General features: G+C 44.9%; 1 protein-coding gene, 1 long non-coding RNA gene and 1 other non-coding gene across 3 annotated transcripts; 1 reads left to right on the forward strand and 2 right to left on the reverse strand.

The window, feature by feature from the left end:
* Positions 1 to 361: 361 nt before the first annotated feature.
* On the reverse strand, positions 362 to 10,348 carry LOC120099129 (uncharacterized). The gene is made up of 3 exons (XR_005498082.2): positions 9,951 to 10,348; positions 9,518 to 9,661; positions 362 to 1,440 (listed from the first exon to the last, which is right to left on the reverse strand). It is a non-coding gene; the product is annotated as an uncharacterized LOC120099129 (long non-coding RNA).
* Positions 10,247 to 13,569, forward strand: Smim10l2a (small integral membrane protein 10 like 2A). Its single transcript, NM_001419687.1, has 2 exons — positions 10,247 to 10,938; positions 11,821 to 13,569. The coding sequence occupies exon 1, from the start codon at positions 10,369 to 10,371 to the stop codon at positions 10,603 to 10,605; it is 237 nt and encodes a 78-aa protein (NP_001406616.1). The 5' UTR covers positions 10,247 to 10,368; the 3' UTR covers positions 10,606 to 10,938; positions 11,821 to 13,569.
* A 3,255-nt stretch (positions 13,570 to 16,824) lies between these two features.
* On the reverse strand, positions 16,825 to 16,930 carry LOC120099410 (U6 spliceosomal RNA). Its single transcript, XR_005498598.1, has one exon. It is a non-coding gene; the product is annotated as a U6 spliceosomal RNA (small nuclear RNA).
* Between the last annotated feature and the right edge of the window lie 4,490 nt (positions 16,931 to 21,420).

The following is a 21,420-nucleotide window of genomic DNA, read 5'->3' on the forward strand; positions in this document are numbered from 1 at the left end:
TTCGTACAGACAGCTTTAGTGGCAATCATAATATGGACTGCATCCTTCCCCTCATCTATATCATGAGTACATTTATACAGGGTAGAAAACATCTTATATTCACTCCTTTGTTACTTAATGTGCCCTGTATAGAATGACCATTAATGACCACTCATGGCATTAAATGAAGACGCATGTGAAATAACTCTTGGATTCAAGTTACATTATTAGTATGTTGCATACATATGCTTAATTGGGACATATAGAGGACTTAACTCCTATCATAAAGGGTAATAAGCAGGACTCACCTCATAACTATTAGAAATATTAAATGAGATATATTGTGTGCATGTCCTACACAGTGTCAGCATTAATACATATCTGACATGTTGTACTTTATTTATTTTTAATGTAATAATAAGAACACTTGAGTTTATGGGTTTTCTCTTAAACATAGCTTTGATCAAAGTCTATAATTTTTATACATAATTTTCTTGATTATGAAATTGTTATGGTAGTTTGCATTAGGTTTCCCCTTCTTAGCCATTTTCAGTTTTATTTTTGCCATTGTCATTTTTAATTTTTGGTTTTGCTATACTGTAATTGAAAAATAGGTTTCATTCTATTGCTACTTTAAAACCTCTTTGTTTTTTTTTTTCAAGACAGGGTTTCTCTGTGTAGCCCTGGCTGTCCTAGAACTTGCTCTGTAGACCAGGCTGGCCTTGAATGCCTTGAATACCTGCCTCTGCCTCCCAAAAGCTGGGAGTAAAGGTGTGTGCCACTATGCCCAGCTTAAACATCATTTTTCAAACACTTGTGTTTATAAAATCTGGTAAGCATCCTAAAAGCTATAGAACATAGGGATTTCATTTATGGCCATTCTAGTTAGAGTCCTGGCCTCTCCTTCCACTGGCTTGCCGTCTTTACCATCTTTCTTGTGAAGGAACAGGAACAGAGATTGGGTTCCTCCCAATTCCATCTCCATGAATGTCACCTTCCCTCGGTTAAGAAAAAAAATGTCCTATGAAATTATATATTACAATTTGAATACTGTCTGAGTAAACAGAGAAGGTCAAACCAACTACATGTAGTATTGCTTCCTCAAGGCAGGCTCAGAATATTTACCCCCAAGATCTGATCCTTGCCTCTCCTGAGAGCAGACAGAAGCCACAGGAGTCCCTTTAAGGTTTCCCACAGTGCTTTCTTCCTGAATCAGCGGGGCTTGCTTCCTTGCATGCCAAGTTTGTTCATCTAAGGCTGACAAATAGGGAAGTCAGTCCCCTGGCGGCTCACTGAAGGTGGCAGAAGAAGTGCCACTTCTTCCCCTTTGCACCGCAGTCCCCATGGCTTGAAGGGTGCCAGTGTTGGGCTCTTCCAGGCAACTGCACAGGCTGCCTTCTTTTCCCTCTGTCAGTGCCTGCATTCGGTCTGCACATCGTCATCTGTAGTCATTTGTAGTGTCTGTGTAATGGGAAGGGAATTCAACTCTGAGTCTTTCAGTCATGATAATCTGTTTTCTCAGTCCACAGTTGAGGTACTTAACACTACAGAATCTGTGAGGGGGTAGATTCTCTTCTCCACTCAGCGATATAGTATAGGTTACCTCTTCCAGCTCTTTTGAAGCTCTTTCTGACAATCACAACATACCTTGGCCCTAAGAGAAACCTATTTACTCATATTTTAAAATATGAGTATTCATATTTTAAAATTCATATTCTACATGTTTTCAGATATATAGTCACCCTTAGATTCCCTTCTTATGTGATTGTAAAAGGAGAAGCAATCAAGGCCCTTCATCTTGATCTGGAGTGAAAGGAAACATTTTCATTCCCTCCAGACAACTCATCCTGGAAAAGTTGGAGTCTCTCATCCTAAAATGCTATTTACATGATCACACACACACACACACACACACACACACACACACACACACACACACACACACACACAGAGGCACACACAGCCCCCCCCCACAGAAACATACAGACATACACACACAGACACACACAGAGGCATACACACATAGACACACATAGTCACAGATACAGACGTAGACACACACAGACACACAAACACACACAGAGACGCACATGTACACAGGCACACAGACAGACACATAGACACACTGACACAGAGACACACACAGACATATAGACACACATACCTAGACACACAGACACACACATAAGACACACACAGACACACATGCACGCAGGCACATTTATAGACACACAGACACTCAGGCACACATACATAGACACAGACACATGCATACAGGCATACACACACAGACACACACAGGTACACATGCAGATGGACACATATACACAGTCTCACACAGACACATGCATACATGCACACACACATACACACTCAGACGTGCACATAGACACACACATACACAGAGACACACACAGATGTACATGCACACATACAGAGAGACACATACAAAGACATACACACAGACAAATACACAGATATGCACTCAAACACATACAAAGAGACAGACACACAGTGACACACATATGCAGACATAAACATACATAGGCACACACAAAGGGAGACACATACATGTACCCAAACACACACATACACACATACCAGGGGAAGAAAAGGAACATACACACACACACCGGGGAAAGAAAAGGATGTCTGTACTCCTTATCCCAATTTCCTCACTTTTTTCTCTTCTTTTTTTTTTGGATTTTTCCATTAATTTATTTATCCATTTTACATCCCAATTACTGACCCCCCTCTTCTGGTTCCCTCACACAGTCCCTTGTCCTGTGTAAGAGAGGAGCCCCCCTCCCCGGGGATACCCTACCCCAGCACATCAAACAAACAAATGTTGGGATTAGTATTAAGAAAGACTGAACCCCCAGTGAACTAGACTGGTGGGGGGAGGGCGGCAATGGGGGGAGGGTTGGGAGGGGAACACCCATAAGGAAGGGGAGGGGGGAGGGGGATGTTTGCCCGGATACCGGGAAAGGGAATAACACTTGAAATGTATATAAGAAATACTCAAGTTAATAAAAAAAAAAAAGAATTATCAGGCGGGGCAAAGGATTAAATGATGTCATGACTTAAAAAAAAAAGAAAGTCTCTGTTTATCAAACAGATGGCCTTGACGAAGGCTCCAAGTCTTGATCTCTCTTTTGGATTTCTGTTTGTTGGTTCATTGGAGTATTTTTTAGACAGTTTCTCTGTGTAGCTCTGGCTGTCCTGGAACTCACTGTGTAGACAAGGCTGGCTTCCAACTCACAGAGTTGCCGCCTGCCACTGCCTCCCAAGTGCTGGGATAAAAGGTATGCATCACCACCACCCAACTGCCTGAGTTTTTAACCTGTTGTAACAGTTATAATGTATTTCTGCAAAGTATTTGCTATGTTTCCATCAACATAAAAGGTGTCTATCCCTTGTCTTTGAATGTGGGCGTGTTTGAGATGGCTACAAAAGGAAAGCATGTGATAGAATGTTGTACTCTGAGAGGAGGTCATAAGAGACACTATACCTTTACACATTAGCTTATAGAAACACTCTTGGATCCCAAGTTACAAGTCTTTGTAATACCAGCATTATGAAGAAGGCCACTAGAGGCTCTCTGGTAGCCATAAAGTAATAAAAGTTTTATTATACTGCTGAAATTAGGATATAAATTAAACTCAATTGTTCTAGATTAAGACATTAATTATACTCACCAGGATAAGCACTGAGAAACCAGACTAAAACTACAGGGTTTTTTTTAAATCTATGTCTGATCAAAATGCAGAGAACAAGTGCCAATCATGGGGATACGAAGCTCAGTTATTAAATCTCCAATGCAACCACTAAGGCTCGAGGAACATCTCCGAAGAGAGGGAGGGACTATTTTAAGATCCAGAAGACTAGGCATCTGTTGTTAGTGTCTTCCAGATATAACAGTGAAGGTGAACCAATGAAATCTCAACAGTATGGTTGCCTAAACAAAGACCAACAATACCAATTTAGCATAGATGGCAGGAATTTCACGAGGTCTCACTCCTAGATAAAGAGCTACAGGCAGTCAGTCAACTGCTGCCAGAGAGAAGCAATCACTTTTCTTCAGGAATAAGCTCTTAAAGGTGATCCAATCCCAAGTAGTTAGCCCCAAACATGAATATAACAAGCAACACCAAATGGACTCAATAGGTTGTGAGGGGGACGCACATGCATGCACTCATGCTACGTAGTGAGGCCCCATCTAAAAACAATTAATGTAATAAAACAAAAGAAAATAGCAAGGGAACAGACATGAATTGAATCCCTAGAACCCAGAGTTAAAAGCCTGACTCATGTGCGTGCTGATGACATCAGCACTAGGAAGGCAAAGACAGGGCCATCTCCAGGACTGACCCAGTTTCCAAAGCATAAGGTACAGACTAGGAAGATGGCTGAGTGTGTAAAGTGTTTGATGTACAAGCATAAAGACCTGTGTTCAGACCCCCAGTCCCTGTGTAAAAGTCTGGACGTGGTGGCATACCTGTAACCCAGGCACCAGGAGATCAGGTAGCATGATTGGAGACACATAGGTCACTGAAGGGCCATTAGCCAGCAGCCAATCTAGCCAAGAAACAGTGAGCTCTAGGTTCACTATGAGACCTTTTCTCAAAAATTAGAGGGAAGGCACGTGAGGAAGATATCTCGTGCAGGCAAGTACACTTACCCATATACCTTTGTATACAACACACACACACACACACACACACACACTCAAAGTGAAATTATGTGCCAGAAAAGCATCTACTTCAAATGAAATGCAATAAAATAAAAAAAACAAAACAAATATTAAGGATATAGGACACAATATAAAATACAGAAATAACAAAATGGCCACTGTACAATCCTATCTTATTAGTAATCACATTAATTTAAGTTTTTAAAAAAATTATGGGAATGGCTTTTGCCTGAGTGTATTGATTCTGAGTATTAAGTGCATGTCTGTTGCCTGAGGAGGTCAGAAGAAGGCTCAAGATCACTTGTGAGTCACCATGTGCATAGTGGGAATCAAACCTGGGTCCTCTTGAAGAGCTTTAAACCACTGAGCCTTTTCCCAGGTCGCAATAACATTCTATTTGAATGGACTAAATAGTTAGTAAGAATGTAGCCAGGTGGTGATGCACTCAGGACAGAGGCAGGGGAATCCCTGAGTCTGAGGCCAGCCTATTCTATGAAGTTCCATGACAGCCAGGGGTTACATAGAGAAACCCTGTCCTGGAAAAATAAAATAAAATAAAATGTAATCATTTATCATAAAATGATAAAATCATTCTTTTAAAATGTTCCAAGTACATTTTTTTTTGCCTGCATATATGTTAGTACACCACATGTGTGCAGTGCCCACAGAGGCCAGTAAAGAGCGTTGATCTCTTAGGACTGGAGTTACAGAGAGTTGTGAGCTTTCATGTATTGGGAGTTGAACCTGTGTCCTCTGGAAGAGTAGCCAGTGCTCTTAACCTTATCTCTAGCTCCCCTTAGTAGATTTTTTTAAAAGTATAATCCAACGGAATAATGTCAACAAGAGCCACACCTGAAATTTAAATACAAAATAACTCAGAAAGTAGAAGTGTAGAAAGCAATAGGTTTTAAATATGCGCACATGTGTGTCTGTGTGCATGCATGTGACAATGTTAATTACAGAAGTGGCTGGGAACTTAAGAGAGGAACGTGAAAGGGAAAGGAATGAAAACAATGTGAATTGAGTAGTCATGTTCACAATGCTCAAAAAAGTAAACTAAAAAAGTGTGAGGAGGGGCTGGGGATTTAGCTCAGTGGTAGAGCGCTTACCTAGGAAGCGCAAGGCCCTGGGTTCGGTCCCCAGCTCCGAAAAAAAAAGAACCAAAAAAAAAAAAGTGTGAGGAAATATATTGAACTATCACATATATCCCTTCAAATAATAATTGCTATGTACCATTCAAAAATACATTTCATAAAGACATGCAAAAAGTACCCAAAAGAAAGCTGGAACTGCTGCTGTATTAATGTCAGGAACAATATATGTTCGCTTTGTTTTTCTTTTATTTATTTTTGAGATAATATAATTACATATTTCTTCCCTTTCTTCCCCTCTTAACCCCTCCTTTCTCTCTTTCAAAGTCATGACCTGTTTTTTTAATTGTTGTTACAATGCTTATTTGTGTATATATATATATATACATATATTCCTAAATATAATCTTCGTCTATATAATATTACTTATATGTCCTAGTAACCACGTTATTTTTCCATTGTTATATAATCACTAAATTGTTCTAATATTATATAAAGTATTTACTCATTGTTGCTCTTTGAGTTTCAAGGAAATCAATGTTGATAAAATAGTGTAGCCAATTAATTCAACAAAAAATTAAACAAGAACAGTATGCCCAAGAGGGATTGATGTCTAAAGTTGTTACAGTATTATTTAAATTGTCCATTTTTCATCAAAACATGACAAGATAAAAATGGCAAAGTAAAAGCACAAATATTTCTGTTCTCCAAAATATCAGTCAGATTATGAGCTAATCATTGAAATCAACATTTTTAGAACCATAAAAATAACTCAAAGGCTTACATTACATTTCTCAGGAAATGAATGGGAGAATCTCAGAAAACAGGCAATTGTTATAGCGTTTATATTGTCTTCATTCTGTCTCCCACTCTCTACTTCTGGCATAGTCTGAGGAAGTAACAGCCCACACTCAGGGTATAAACATTAGCCCAGCAATCTCCAGAGTTGCCTCCTCCAGAGGAGGAACTTATAGAAAGCTTAAGTCTCACAGACAATTATTATTTGATCTGTTCAGTAGCTTCTTGGAAGACCCTACTCATAGGTTGGGTTATGTTGGACCAAATTTTGAGGTCACCCAGTAGAAAACTTTATCTCAATAGAGTTATTTGAAGGAAGTTTTAAAATAAAGGTGCCAATCTAACAGGAAGAGCAATACACCCAAAACATTTATATTTCCCTTGAATGTACCCCAAGGGTTGATTTTCTAATATGCAAAAGAAGCTAACCTTGAAGACCTTAGCAACTGTCTTCATTAGCAGTCCAAACCTCAGGTGTTGCTATGTAGTCCAGGCTGTTCTTGAACTCAGTATGTAGGCAGGGCTGGACTTGGTTCTGACTCAGCCTCCTAAGTTCTGGGATTGTAAGCATGCACTACCGTATCTACCTACTTTTGCTGCCTACTTCCTTTAAATACACGGCTTGTTTGAATTTTTTCTGGGGAGAGGTGTTTGAGACAGGGTTTTTCTGTGTAGCCTTGGCTGTCCTGGAACTTGCTCTGTAGATATCAGACTGGCCTTGAATTCACAACTCAGGTAGATCTGCCTGTCTCTGCCTCCCAAGTGCTGGGACTAAAGGCATGCGGCAACAAGCCCAGCTGAAGGTTTTTTTTTTTTTTTTTTTGGTTCTTTTTTTTTTTTTCGGAGCTGGGGACCGAACCCAGGGCCTTGTGCTTCCTAGGCAAGCGCTCTACCACTGAGCTAAATCCCCAATCCCGGTTTTTTTTTTTTTAACTACAACCATGACACTAATTAATGTATCTTTGGGTGTTTTATATTTCCGTGCCTAGGTAATAATATCCCAATCTAGTGTTGTAGATGGAAAAGTCTGGAATTATAGTGAGTAGAAACAGTTGAGGTTAGGTTGTAGTTCACGTGCAAACACTACTTGAAAGAAAAGAAGTCTTTCACTAGGGACTGGAGAGCTAGCTGGCTTAGCAGTTAAATGTACTTGATGTGCACTTATGAAAATGTCAATAATGAAAAATGGAGTTCAAATCCCAAGACCACATAACAGCTATCCAAGTGTCTAGCCAATACCTGTAAAGTAGTTCTAGTGATGAGATCTTGACAAGTTCTTCCAGCCTCTGCAAGTACAAGCACAGACACACACACACACACACACACACACACACCGAGAAAGACTGAGAGAGAGAGAGACAGAGAGAGACAGAGACAGAGAGACAGAGAGACAGAGAGACAGAGACGGATGGGGACAGACAGGGAGAGCAGATATGTGCCCCTGCAAGGATGCACATACGTACATTCAAATATTTTGTGTGTGTCTGGCATAAGACACTGTTCATTTAAAATAGTAACACAAAAGTAAGGCTAGACTAGGCTATATAATGAGTTCCAGGCAAGATTGAGACTGTGAATCAGAGTTAGATGCATGAAAGTTTATGATAATAGTAATTTTAAAAATATTCAGTATCAGTGAGGTAGGAAATGCATTTACTGCTACACATCCATTATGGCAGCAAACTCTCATCATTCTGCCTTGCACTGTGAATTCTAGCCACTGCAATGAGACAAGGAATGGATATAACGATTAGAAAGGACCAAAGGAACTGCCCTAACTTGTACAAGATGTGATATTCTAGTTACAAAGTTTCCCTGTGCTGAGAAAAAAGAAACCAAGAAAGAGTTGAACTCCTTAATGGGACACAGGATGAACACACAGACATTTATATTTCAAGGGTAGGAGGATGGTTCAGAAAGTAAAGCACAAAGGGAGAGGACCTGATTTGCACCCCCAGAACACATGTAAAAAGTGAGGCATGTAAGGACGTGTGTGTGTGTGTGTGTGTGTGTGTGTGTGTGTGTGTGTGTGTGTGTGTACTGCTTGCTTGCTTGTTTGTGGATGGTTGGAGGTTTTGTTGGAAGCAGCCTGGGACTTGTTATGTAGACTAGGCTGTCTGGAAACTTGCAGAGGTTTGCTTGGCCCATGCCTCCTGAGTCCTTAGGATCAAAGGCTTGTGTCATTACGCTGGGCAGTGGCATATGTTTTTAATCCCAGGCCTTGGGAAGTCAAAGACATGCAGATCCCGAGGCTCGCTGGCCTTCAGGTCGACTTGGCGGGTTCCTGGCCATTAAATGACTATCCAAAAAACAAAGGGGGTCGTCTTCCTTGGTTTGTCCTTTTGCCTCTGCACACAGGCATGCACGAACACCTTCACATGCCTATGTATCCACACAGGAATATATATACATACACATATACACATACATACACATATACACATATATATACATACATACATATACATACAATATATATTTTTTCTATATACTAATAATGAACAAACATGTGGAAATTGAGATCAAAAGTTCAAAAACATTTATAATGCTTTCAAAGAAAATATTAGTTTAGAGTACTTTTAACAAATATATAAAGATCTCAATGTCAATAAAAGAAACAAACAAACAAACAAACAAACAAAACCCAGCTTGATGAACAGAGATTCTGTTCATGACAGTACAATCGGCATAGAAATGGTGTCAGTTTCTCCCTGAAATTGGTCTATTTATTTGACACAATTTCTAGCAATACCTTTTTGCTCTCACAGACATGTTGATTCTAAAATTATATGGATACACAGAGCCTCGAGAGTAACTAGAGAGTAACTCTACCCCTTGGAGTAGACGGATCGCTCTACTCCGTGTCAGTGTATGCAGATGATCTTTGATTTACACCCCTTACATCTAGACAAACCAATTGTAAGTCGAATACATCCTAAGACAAAAATGCACTTACTGTGCTTAACCTACTCAACACCGTGGTTGAGCTTCACACTGCAATGTGGGATTTTGGCTCTTTTGCCCTCGCCTTTGCATAGGTGACTAAACACCGCCCTGCATCTCCAGAGCCGATCTGGCTTTGGGCTGGATTTGGTTGAACCTGTTGATATAAAGATTAGATGTTAACATGAAAGAGGGACCAGCAAATACAACAGAAAAGGGAACAAAATGCATGCACCATTAATCTGATGGCACTGTGTGGGACAGTTAAGTATACTATGAGAATGAAGAAAGGTTCAATGCGCCCTTTGGCCTGGCTTCCTGGAGACAGTGAAGGGTGTTATCGCGCATAGGAGAGAATTTCCTATTGAAATAACAATAGTCCCTAAGAGCTAGCCCTGAACCCCCCCCCCATTCCTTGATTTCCCCAGCGAATCCTAGCAGCATACCTTCCAGGCCACTCCGTCTTTGTACACACTAGGAACAAGCTGAACAGGTGGGACAGGCACTTGGAAGGTGTGGAACTTCGTGGAGAGAGGGTTCCTATCCGTGGGACTGCATCAGTGGGGTGAAGCAAGTCTGGCCCTCCCACTACAGCCATTCTGCAGCAGCTGGACCCGGGATGAGTTAATGATACCTGCCGAACCAGTGGAGGGCTTCAGCCTCAAGCCGGCAGAGAGGGGGCGGCGCTGAGCAGTCGCAGGTCTGGAGGGAGGGCGGAGAGCTACAAAGGCAGCGGTGCTGGGGGTGGAGCACTGGAGGCTGCAAGGACCTGGGAGCCCTAGGGCGGGGCTGCGGACAGCGTGGGGTGGCGTGGCTCGGCACAGTGAGCTGGCTCTGCAGCAGGTGAGCAGCTGAGCCAGGCCAATGGCGGTGACTGCGGCCCTCTCTGCTGCTGCTGCGGCGGCGGCCCTGTCTGGCCTGGCACTGCGACTGTCGCGTTGGGCTGCGACGCGCAGCTCCTACGGTGCCTTCTGCAAGGGGCTCACACGCACGCTGCTCACCTTCTTCGACCTGGCCTGGCGCCTGCGCGTGAACTTCCCCTACTTCTACATGGTGGCCTCCGTGATGCTCAACGTCCGCCTGCAGGTGCGGATCGAGTGAGCAAACGCTCCCCGCCGCAGCGGAGAGGGTCACCCGTGCCTTCCGCGCCGTCCTGGCCGCCACAGTAAGGACAGCGGGGCCACACGGTGCCTCGAGACTGCGGCGGGGGGCGCAGGCGGCACGGCCGGGGCCCCTCCATTTTAGGTCTCTGCTGAGGGCCTAAGGAACCGCATCCCACACCGCAAAAACCTTCACAGCCCAGTCCTTTTCCTCTGCATCCAGAGAATCGCCAGAGTCTGGCAAACCTGTTGCCTCCCCATTGGCCGAAAGCGGGAGAGGCCCAAAGAAGGGATGCTACCACAGGACTTTATTTACCAGGCCCTGTGCCTGAAGGTAGGCGACCACAGGTTGGGATGGGGGCAGATGGGTATGAGGTCATGGCATCTGGTCTGTGGGAATAAAGAATAGAGCCGGCACATCTGCCACCTAGCCAAGCTGGGAAAATAAAAAGGTAGGCGAGGCTCTTCACAATTCCTGGTAGTGTGGTTCCTTGATAGGGTGAGAGAGGGCATGGTATCTCGGAGGGTCAGCTAAAAAGGTAGGTAGTGTGATTCCTTGAGGGGCTGAGGGGCGTCACCAGCACACAGACAGGGAGCCCCTCCCACCCACCTTCCAGGCATCCAATCCCTTTTTGTGCAGAGGACTCATGAGATGTCACCTGAACCTGACAGGGACAGGGTTGGGCCAGTGAGCTCCCAGGAATGCCCTAGACAGCAAAGATTTATCCATCCATCTAAGTCAGGTGAGCAGTTAAAATAAACAGTTCTTTTTGAACCAATCCGCAGGCCTGTCCCCTTCTTGGCGGGGACGCCCAAGGATACTCTGCAGCTGTGCACAGTTCTTCCCAAATTGCCTCCAGCACCGTTGGGGATGGTGCAGGGGACTGGACTCAGCCACTTATTCCTAACCCCGTCTGAGGGCATTTCTGAGACTCTGCATCTGCAGACAGGGAAGAACAGGAAATAGTTGGTTCTAGCCATCTCTTCCCCCACAAGCTGCTTCTCCCATCTTCCCTGTCTACCCAGGCTCCCTGAAGTACTGCAGGGACACCCGAGAGACCCACAAGCCCATCTACCAACCATGACCTGCATGGCTACTGTGTGCCACAGGATCTGGAGACGTGAAGGACCCCAGAAGCAGGCAGCTGCTCTCAGAATAGGACAGAGAAGGGGAGCACACAGGAGGCCAACTCTGAAGTCTCTCTTTCTTTTTCAGACATTGGTCTTCTGGGTGATGGCTCACCCCGTCTCTGAACATTTCAAATCGGATCCTAGAGGTGCCACTGTTGCTGTAGTAGCCCAGGTAGCAGCTGAGTGAAGAGCCTGCCTAGAAGGAGAGGGGCCTTTCTGGTGAGCCCAGAGGGGTGAGGTGGCTCAGGTCTCCTGGTCCCTCCACAGAAAAGCCTTGGACACTGATATCTCCCAGTAAGTGTGAGGGAGATGTGCTCTCCCACCTGTTACACGAGAAGAGGAGAGAGCCCAGCCTGTCTTGGACCGGCATTCCTCCATCCCTGCTACAGTTTCTCCACAACCTGGCAGGACATTGGGGTTGGGAGGGAGTGGAGAGCTACCAAGGGGCCTAGGGAGAAAGAGAGGCCATGAGATAGGGGAGCTGGACGTCTGCATTCCCTTGGAGTGGTCTGAAAGACAGGTGAACAGTTGATTTCATAAATAGAGGGTAAGGTTCAAGGATTTCCTAAAATGTCCAGCCCCCCTCCAGAACCAAGCCCCCCACTTCTCTGGTGCTTGACTAAGAGCTCCTGGGCTATTGTGTGGTATGGACAGCCGTGAGGATGGCATTGTGGTTTATAGGGTCATGATGTCACTGGAAGGTTGAGGAGATGTGGCTGAGAGCCATGGTATGGCCCTGTTTCTCTGTTCCCAGCTCGCAGGCCCATCCCTGGCATCACATGGGAAATCTCATCCAGAGAGGCAGAGGACAGCCTGTCCAGGAGGCCCTATCTAGGGTAGAAGTTGTGATCTCTCAATGCCCAAGAATGGCCCAAGGGATACTTTTGCTCCTTAACCCATACTCCTCCAACTTCTCTGGCACTAGTATCTCAAGGTCTATTCATTCCTTTCCAGCATGCCAGCCGGCCAGCCCCAGGGACAGAGGGGCCCAACTGCCCACTCAGAGTCAGATAAAGATCTCAGTTTGTCTCACCCAAAGGGCACAAACTGAATGGTGGCTGCCACATGGCCTCTGCTGCTCACCATAGGGCAGGACTAATGGCTTCCTTCTCCCAAGTTTCACTAGTAGTCCATGTACGTATGTTTGAATGCATGTGTGTGCGCCTGTATGTAAATGTGTGTGATGGGGTGGAGTCATTGGGTAGGGAAAGGAGCTCCTGGAAATCCCCTGTTTTCCAAGTTACAGGAAGGATCATGGACTACTGGGAGAAATGAGTGTGAAGCCTGAGGCCCCTTCCTCTTAGACCTCACACTACTACAGGGAAGCTCGTCCCTGCCCATGCTCAGACATCGGCTATGGTGTGAGATCAGAGCACTGGTATTAGGCTAGACTTTGGGCCCAGTGATGTCATCCTGGAGAGAGGCAGAGTTAGGACTCAGCTTTGAGCTCATGTCCCGTTCTGGCCCTGATTAGTCTGTGAGCTTCTGCTTTGGCGTCCCCTTGGCTACTTTTGTTCTTCCGTGGTGCCCTCGCTGTATGATGTCATGGTGCCCTTGCTGTATGATGTCATGGTGCCCTCGCTGTATGATGTCATGGTGCCCTCGCTGTATGATGTCATGGTGCCCTGTATTTGCAGGCTGTATGATGTCATGGTGCACTGTATTTGCAGGCTGTATGGCAGGCAATGGAGCTTCAAATTCAGAGACTTAGCCTGGATGACCTTACATTTCCATGTGTGTTGGACTCTGCATGGCCAGCGCCGTCCGGTCAGAGATAGGGTTTTAGAAATTGTCACGTTATCTCCCAAAGGTAAAAGAACATCTGTACACCAAACACTGCCTGTCTGCCTCCTGTTTCTGGTGGGTGCCATATCTTATCCTGGGTGGGGAAGTGGGTGGGACATGGGACAGCAAGCTCCAAGCCAAGAGGGCAATCCAGAGATGAGCAGAGAACCTCCTCTCCTTCAGAACCTCCTTCCAGATCACCCTTGACAGGACGACCACCCTCTGCTTCCCCCACCCCCATGGACCAAATGGGAATGACATTGGAGCCAGACCCAGAATGTTCTAGTTGGTCAAGGAGCATAGATCTTCTCTTTGCTTCTGGAGACTGATGGAAAAAAATAATTTCCTGAAGTTGAACTTCAAGGGTAAAAGGAAGTGTAACTGGTCTTCTGCGGAGGTCACTTTGCAAGTCGGAGACTTCTGAAAAGATAAGCCATGTATACAGCATTGGTGCTCTATGCCTATTTTCTCTTAGCCTTAGGATCCAACTCAGAGTAACCCTGCCTTGGGCTGCCCCAGAGAAATCTGGAACTGCTAGAGTTCAGGTGAGAGGGTGGTTGACCAGCAAGGAAAAAACTAGATGAGATTAAGTTGGGGAAGCCAGGAGGTGGTGGTTCATGCTTTTAGTCCCAGTACTCGAGAGGCAGAGGCAGGTGGATCTCTGAGTTCAAGGCCAACCTAGACTACAGAGTGAGTTCCAGGAAAGCTGGAGCAACACAGAGAAACCCTGTCTCAAAACACCACCCCCAAATAAAAAGAAGGTGGAGTAGGATAGAGAGAGGGAGCAGGGTTCAAGGGGAAGGCAGAGAAGGAAGGAAGTTACAGACTGGAAGGAGGAAGTCAAGGCTCCCGTGTCTGGAAGAGGACAGAAGCCTGGGGAAGAAGACATTTGAACATTTGGGAGGACAGTCCACCATACACTATGCTATACAGCATAAATCATGCTTTGGCTGAGGACAACCTGAGTTGAGGGGCTCTGGTTACGCTCACTGCATGCCTCTAAGGAACCATAATAAGGGCAGAGAGGACTCCTAACACCACTGCATGTGAGTCCATGCAGCATCCGCCAGATGCACAGACCCAAGTCCCTGGACTCTGCTCTCTTCATTCCACTCACCTCCTTAGGGTGCTGATGGTTCTAGCACTCTCAGATCACATGACCTAGTAAACCAGGAAGCGGAATACCCAAGCCAGAGCCAGGATCACAGGCGTGATAATGAGAGAAGGCCACCTAGGACAGCAGAGGAGGCAGGCAGGCTGAGGCTGCAATGTTCATAGGGGTTTCCCATGAAAGCCTGAGCCAAGCTCTCCTCCTTAGTTGTATGTGAACCCTGGTACAGCAGTGCATACCACACACAACTCGCATTAATCTCTTAAGTGACCTTTATGTGCTTTGACATTTGCCATCAGGTCATGGGGCAGCCTTGTTACTAGGAGGAAAAGGAACCACATGATGGGAGCTGACACCCAGGGGGATCTTGCTGGAGGATGGCACTGTGCCACATGCTTAGCATTTTAAATCTCAGCACAGTTCCCCACACACCCAACTGTTGTTCTGTGTTCAAAAGTGGGGTAGGGGACTAAAATCGATCATGAAGCAGAAGCCCATTTCCTGACCCCTTTTTCCCATGTAAGAATAGAAAGGTGGGTTCCAAAATGCTGGAATAGCAAGGCTGAAAGGACCTCCCTGTGCTCTGTCGGGCATCCAGGACTCAGAAGAAAGCCTGAGCCTTGGGGAACAGGCCTGCTCTAAGTGGAGCTCCCTATGGGGAGCAGCTGGGGCCATGTAGAGATGGGACATCATCTCTCCATGCCACCTCCAGAAACTTCTAATCTAAGTGACTGAGTCAGGGGGAGAATGAGTTGGCAGCAATCAGGCAGTGCTGGGGTAAACAGATCGAGTGTGAGGAGGAGGAGGAAAAGCAAGCAAAGTTCTATCTTACTCTACTGTGCACCCACCAGAGTGTATCGTCCAAGACACTGAGGCTTGGATGAATGAGGTGGGGTGGGGACAGAATGTGAAACTGAGTCGTGCTTAATCCTGCACCTCATCCCTCCCACTTGTCATTCCGTACTATTGAGTTAGTGTCTGCATTCAGAGCTGCTCCGGCCCCTTGTATGAAGACATTAATTAGGTGTTTCTTGGTGTTTTGTCATTTCCCTCTGTTGCTGTTCACAGATTTTAGGTTTTGGGTTTTGTTTTTGTTTTTTGTTTTTTTTTTTTGAGGGGGTAAAATTCTTTGTTGTTATACAGTTTTATGGATGATAAAACGACAGCTGTCATCAAGGATAAATATGTGGCATTTTCATGGCCAGTTTCTAAATCTATGCTTTTAGTTGTGGCTGAGAGGACAGGATGGACAATCAGGAAGAATATGCCTGGAGCGTTCGTTTCCTCCCAACGTTGGGATAACTTTCTTTCCTTGTCTGAGCTAGGGATGAGAGTCATTTATGAGAAAAGGGTGACAATTCTGGGTCACAATACCTTTTAAAGAATGCTGCCGCCAGGCGAGTGGTGGTAACACACACCTGTATTCCCATCACTGGGGAGGCAGAGGCAGGGGAGTTCGAAGCCATCTTGGTCCACGGAGTGAGTTCCAGGACAGTCAGGGCTACACAGAGAAACCCTGTCTGGAAAACCCAAAACAAGAAAAGAATGCTACAGCCTTTATTCCCTCAGGCTCGGTGCAGATCTCTCTTTCCACGATCAATAGAATAGTGAACTAAACCATAAATTTCCTAACTCTTTTCTCTGCTCTATTCATGACCAAAGTTAAATCTGGTTTCCCAGTCTCTGTGGGCAGAGAGCCCGAGCCTTTACCTCTTCCCGTTGTCTGTAAGATTTACGTAAGGTTTCTAAATCTTTCCATTTGATACATTAAAATGGCTTCTTTTTGGCATTTACTTTGGATTCTTTGAATGCACATAAAGGCAATATGTTTTCATATTTGTATTGGCACTTATAATTCTCTTTTCAAATGCAAGCAGTAATTTTGTTTTGGATTGGTTGGTTGGTTGGTTGCTTGGGGTTTTTTTTTGGGGGGGGTGGGTGGTTATCGAGCCAGAGTTTCTGTGTGTAGCCCTGGCTATCCTGGAACTCCCTCTCTCTCTCTTTTTCTCTCTCTCCCCCACTCCCCAGGCAGGCTTCGAACTCAGAGGTCCACCTGCCTCCCAATGCTGGGATTGAAGGCCTGTGCCACTACAGCCCAGCACAAGCACTAATTTGTTTTTTAATATTTTTAAGCAGCATGTTTTTAAAAAGAGGAAAATCAGGTGTTCTTTTCTTCTTTTCCATCATTAATTTTTTTAGAAGGAACACTTCACGAATTTGCGTGTCATCCTTGCACAGGGGCCTAATCTTCTCTGTATTGTTCCATTTTTTTTAGTATATGTGCTGCCTAAGTGAGCACCTTTTCCATCATTAATCAATGGGAACTAATATCAGGCCAGGGTGTCAGCTTGAACTTGCTCCATAGACAAGTCAAGCTTATCCCATCCTTCACCCTGTCTGACCCATGGTGAGAATGCATATCATCACTTAGGAACACTAGCTGATCCCACAAGAGAAACAAAATAACACTTTGGGACCAGAAACAGCAGACAAGGAGGATGATAAATGAAACTGAAGGCTTCCCAGCCTTCGGCAGTTACGAGTCAAAGCAGGCCTGGGAGGCCAGGAAAGCCAACCAGAAATGAAGGGACAGCCTGTGGAGGGTATTGGCTGGGGGGTCTAGAGCTGTCGTTTATATGGACTTCTGATGCACCAATCTATTGTCTGCCAGGAATGAGAACCAGGATATCTTGACTTGCCTTCCTGTGACTCACAAAAGTTAATTCTCATGTCCAAACCACGGTTCGAAATGGACTCACCATCCAGACTCAGTCCCAAAGAGAAACTTCTGTTAACCTAGGCTTTATGCTTGGCTTTGAGATGGACACCTGACAAACACAAAGGCTTAGGCATTTACTATTCATTACATCTTAATGAAAGTCTTACTCAAGTCTTTCTCAAGCACTTGAGCAGTAAGAACAAGAAACCCAAGAGGAAGACAAAGAAGAGTTACAAAAATAGCAAGTAAATACTCACTCACACAAGGGCTGGAGAGATGGCTCAGTGGTTAAGAGCATTGACTGCTCTTCCAGAGGTCCTGAGTTCAAATCCCATGGTGGCTTCACAACTGTCTGTAATAAGATCTGATGCCCTCTTCTGGTGTGTCTGAGGACAGCGGCAGTGTGCTTATATATAATAAATAAATCTAAAAAACAAACCAAAAACAAAAACAAAAACAAAATCAAATTGAGCACCGACTGCTCTTCCTGAGGTCCCAAGTTCAATTCCCAGCAACCACATGGTGGCTCACAACCATCTGCAATGAGATCTGATGCCCTCTTCTGGTATGTCTGAAGACAGTGACAGTGTACTCGAATACATAAAATAAACAAATATTTTTAAAAAATACTCACACAAAATGGCTTTAGATGGAGCCAAAATAGCAGCTTAGAAGCAAGCAGAACTTACCAGTTTCTTGGTTCAGAATCAAAACAAAGAAAAGCTCCATGGGGGTAGGTTGACTGAGAGACTGCGCTGAACATCAGTGTTAGGTGGATGGATTTGGAGGGACCCAGAGATCCAGAAACAGCAAGGAACCTGCTTTGCTGTAGAAGCCTGGCAAATGAGAGGGCTAAGAAAGAGGAAAGAGAGGGTGACGTAGTAGGCAAAACTAAAACAGAAACGAATGCAGAACAGAAAGGCAGAGTGGGCTCAGCTGCACAGGCCCTACAGAGGAGCCGGGTGCCTGAGAAGTTCGTAGATCCATGAAGCCATAAGGGGAGCCGTCCTGAAAAGTTTGCACTCAAACTCTGCTTTGGCAAGCATGAGTTCCCTCCACTTTTCCTTGGTGGGACTCATAATAAGCTTTACCACACTGTACTGCATCTGGCTTGTGGATCTATTTTTTATTTATTCATGTGTATGAGCTCTTTGTCTTCATACACATCAGAAGGGGGAATAACAACATCCCATTACAAATGTGTGGCTGCTGGGAATTGAACTCAGTCCTCTGGAAGAGCAACCAGTACTCTTAACTGCTGAACCATATCTCCAGCCTTGGCTTGTGGCTCAATATGGACCTAACAGTACTCCACTGAAGCAAGTTCACTGAAAATTATGTGCTGTGAGATTTGAGTCAGAAACACAAACAGGAACAGCATTCACTCCCCTCTGGTAATAAATAGCTGTGCAATCCCCACCCTCCCCGCACAGTGACCCGGTGCAAAGTCCTAGTGGTAGGTGGTGGGAATGCAGGATCTCCTGTGCCTATACCTAATTTCCGTGCCTCACCCTCATTGTGGTCTTCGGTCTGGATACCTGAGATCCCTCTGTGCAGCAAGGCTATCAGATGACCTCTAGCTAATCTGGTTGGAATGACCTCCAGGTAGCTGCTTTGTGTGCTCAAGCAAGAAAGCTGCAACCATTTGAATGAGCTTTCTTCTCCCAACACTCCTCCTGGCAACTGCTCTCTCTTTGTTAGGATTTTCTTTCTCACTAACAAACTGTTCAAGAGTTCTGGGCCATGTTTAAAAAGACCAACCTTATGGGGCTGGAGAAGCAATATACAATTGATGGCTTCTAGGAGAGGGCGAGGAGAGAGTTTAAAGGTATGGCCCCTGGTAGGTCACCGGTGTTCTAGTGGATGGGTCTCAAGCCTGGGAGTATCTAGTAAGCACTGCTCACACTGGGTTTTTTCTAAGATGCAAAGTTGAGCCAGGCACTTGTAGACATAGGCAGACAGGAGTTTGAGGCCATCCTGGTCTACAGAGCGAGTTCCAGGACAGCCAGGACTATACAGAGGAAATCCCACCTTGAAAAACCACCACCACCACCACCACCACCACCACCACCACCACCACCACCACCACCCTCCCCACCACCATCATCAACATCATCATCTGCAAACTTGGGAGTGGGTAAGGAAATTGGTGTGGATGTGAGAGACACTATAAGAAGGAATGAAAGATGAATGTGACTACCATACATTATATGAAATTCTCAAAGAATTAATAAATTACTATACTAAAACTAATGGAAAGTGCTTGTAAGAATGCTGTTTGATATTAAACGATCAATACATATTAGTTGTTATTCTTAGGGAAAAATAGACCAAAATTAAGTGTTCATGTGTAGGAGATATTAGAAGTATAGGTTAAAGTCCCAGAGAACCTATATAGTTAAGAACAGAGAACTATTGGGAAACTCGTGGACACAGATATCTGAGTGTAGAATGCTGCTTTTAAAAATCCACAAACGAGAAAGACTTTCTCTGTGTCAGTCTATAGTTTATTTTTGTGTGTTTCTCAAACAAGAATGCACTCTGTTGCCAAGGCTGGTCTGACTCATATATATATCCTCCTGCCTCAGCTTCCCAAGTGCAAGGGTTATAGATGTGAGGTGATGTCTACGTTCATAGTACAAGAATAAAGAGAATAAGGGGTTGGGGATTTAGCTCAGTGGTAGAGCGCTTGCCTAGCAAGTGCAAGGCCCTGGCTTCGGTCCCCAGCTCCGAAAAAAAAAGAAAGAAAAAAAAGAATAAAGGGAATAGTAAAACCTCAGAAGTAAAAGTACCAACTTACTACGAAAAGCCATTAAAATAACCACATGTGTCTCAATAGGCAGTCCAAACGCCAAGGGTGTGTGTGTAATATAGTTCAAATTGTCACGTAAAATAACTACTCATTAGTTCACTGTATCAGGCAAAGTTAGTGTTCAGAATCAAGAAAAACTCGGGCTTTTTATCCAAGGTAAACTGCAACTTAAGGAACTCATGATCACAGTCTGCACTGCAGAAGACACTTAAAGGCATTCTGTGCACAAGGAAGGAGACAAGCAGAACAGGGTAATAAACCTCACAGAAAGAGGAAATTGGCAAGTGAGAACTGGGAATGAAAATCAATACGAAACAAGGAATTGGAACATTGAATACCCCTGAAAGCAAATTCTCTAATTAAAAAGCAAAAACTGGCCTACTAGATTAAGAAGTATATTTAACTATTTGCTTCCTTCCAGACATACATTAGTGTAAGAAGTCATACAAAGTCAAAATATGGAAGCTGATACACTCCAAGCAAATGGACTCTTGAAGCAAGTAGGAGTGACTGAAATTACTTCCAGCAAAGCAAACCTCAAGAAGCTGAATGTGTGGTGTGTGTGTGTGTGTGGTGTGTGTGGTGAGTGTGTGTGGTGTGTGTGTGTGTGGTGTGTGGTGTGTGTGTGTGGTATGTGTGTGTGGTGTATGTGTGTGAGGTGTGTGTGTGTGTGTGGTGTGTGTGGTGAGTGTGTGTGGTGGGTGTGTGGTCTGTGTGTGGTGTGTGTGTGTGTGTGGTGAGAGTGTGTGTGGGTGGGTGGTGGGTTTGTGTGGTGTGTGTGTGTGGTGTGTATGTCTGGTGAGTGTGTGTGTGTGTGGTGGGTGTGTGTGGGGTGTGTGTCGGGTGTGTGTGTGGTGTGTGGTGTGTGTGTGGGGGTGTGTGTGGGATGTGTGTGTGGTGTGTGTGTGGTGTGTGTGGGATGTGTGTGGGTGTGGTGTCTATGGTGAGTGTGTGTGTGTGTGGTGGGTGTGTGTGGGGTGTGTGTCGGGTGTGTGTGTGGTGTGTGGTGTGTGGTGTGTGTGTGGGGGTGTGTGTGGGATGTGTGTGTGTGGTGTGTGTGTGGTGGGTGTATGTGGTGTGTTGTGTATGTGTGTGTGGTGTGTGTGTGTGGGGTGTGTGTGTGGGGTGGGTGTATGTGGTGTGTGTGTGTGGTGGGTGTGTGTGGGGTGTCTGTGTGGTGGGTGTATGTGGATATGTGTGGCAAGTGTGTGGCAAGTGTGTGTGTGGTGGGTGTGTGTGTGGGGTGTGTGTGTGGTGT

The sequence above is a fragment of the Rattus norvegicus genome, chromosome X (assembly GCF_036323735.1).
Source record: "Rattus norvegicus strain BN/NHsdMcwi chromosome X, GRCr8, whole genome shotgun sequence".
Taxonomy (NCBI): domain Eukaryota; kingdom Metazoa; phylum Chordata; class Mammalia; order Rodentia; family Muridae; genus Rattus; species Rattus norvegicus.

Excerpts from the sequence above, each read along its gene's own strand:
- Smim10l2a (NM_001419687.1), top strand. The coding sequence starts at position 10,369 with ATGGCGGTGACTGCGGCCCTCTCTGCTGCTGCTGCGGCGGCGGCCCTG.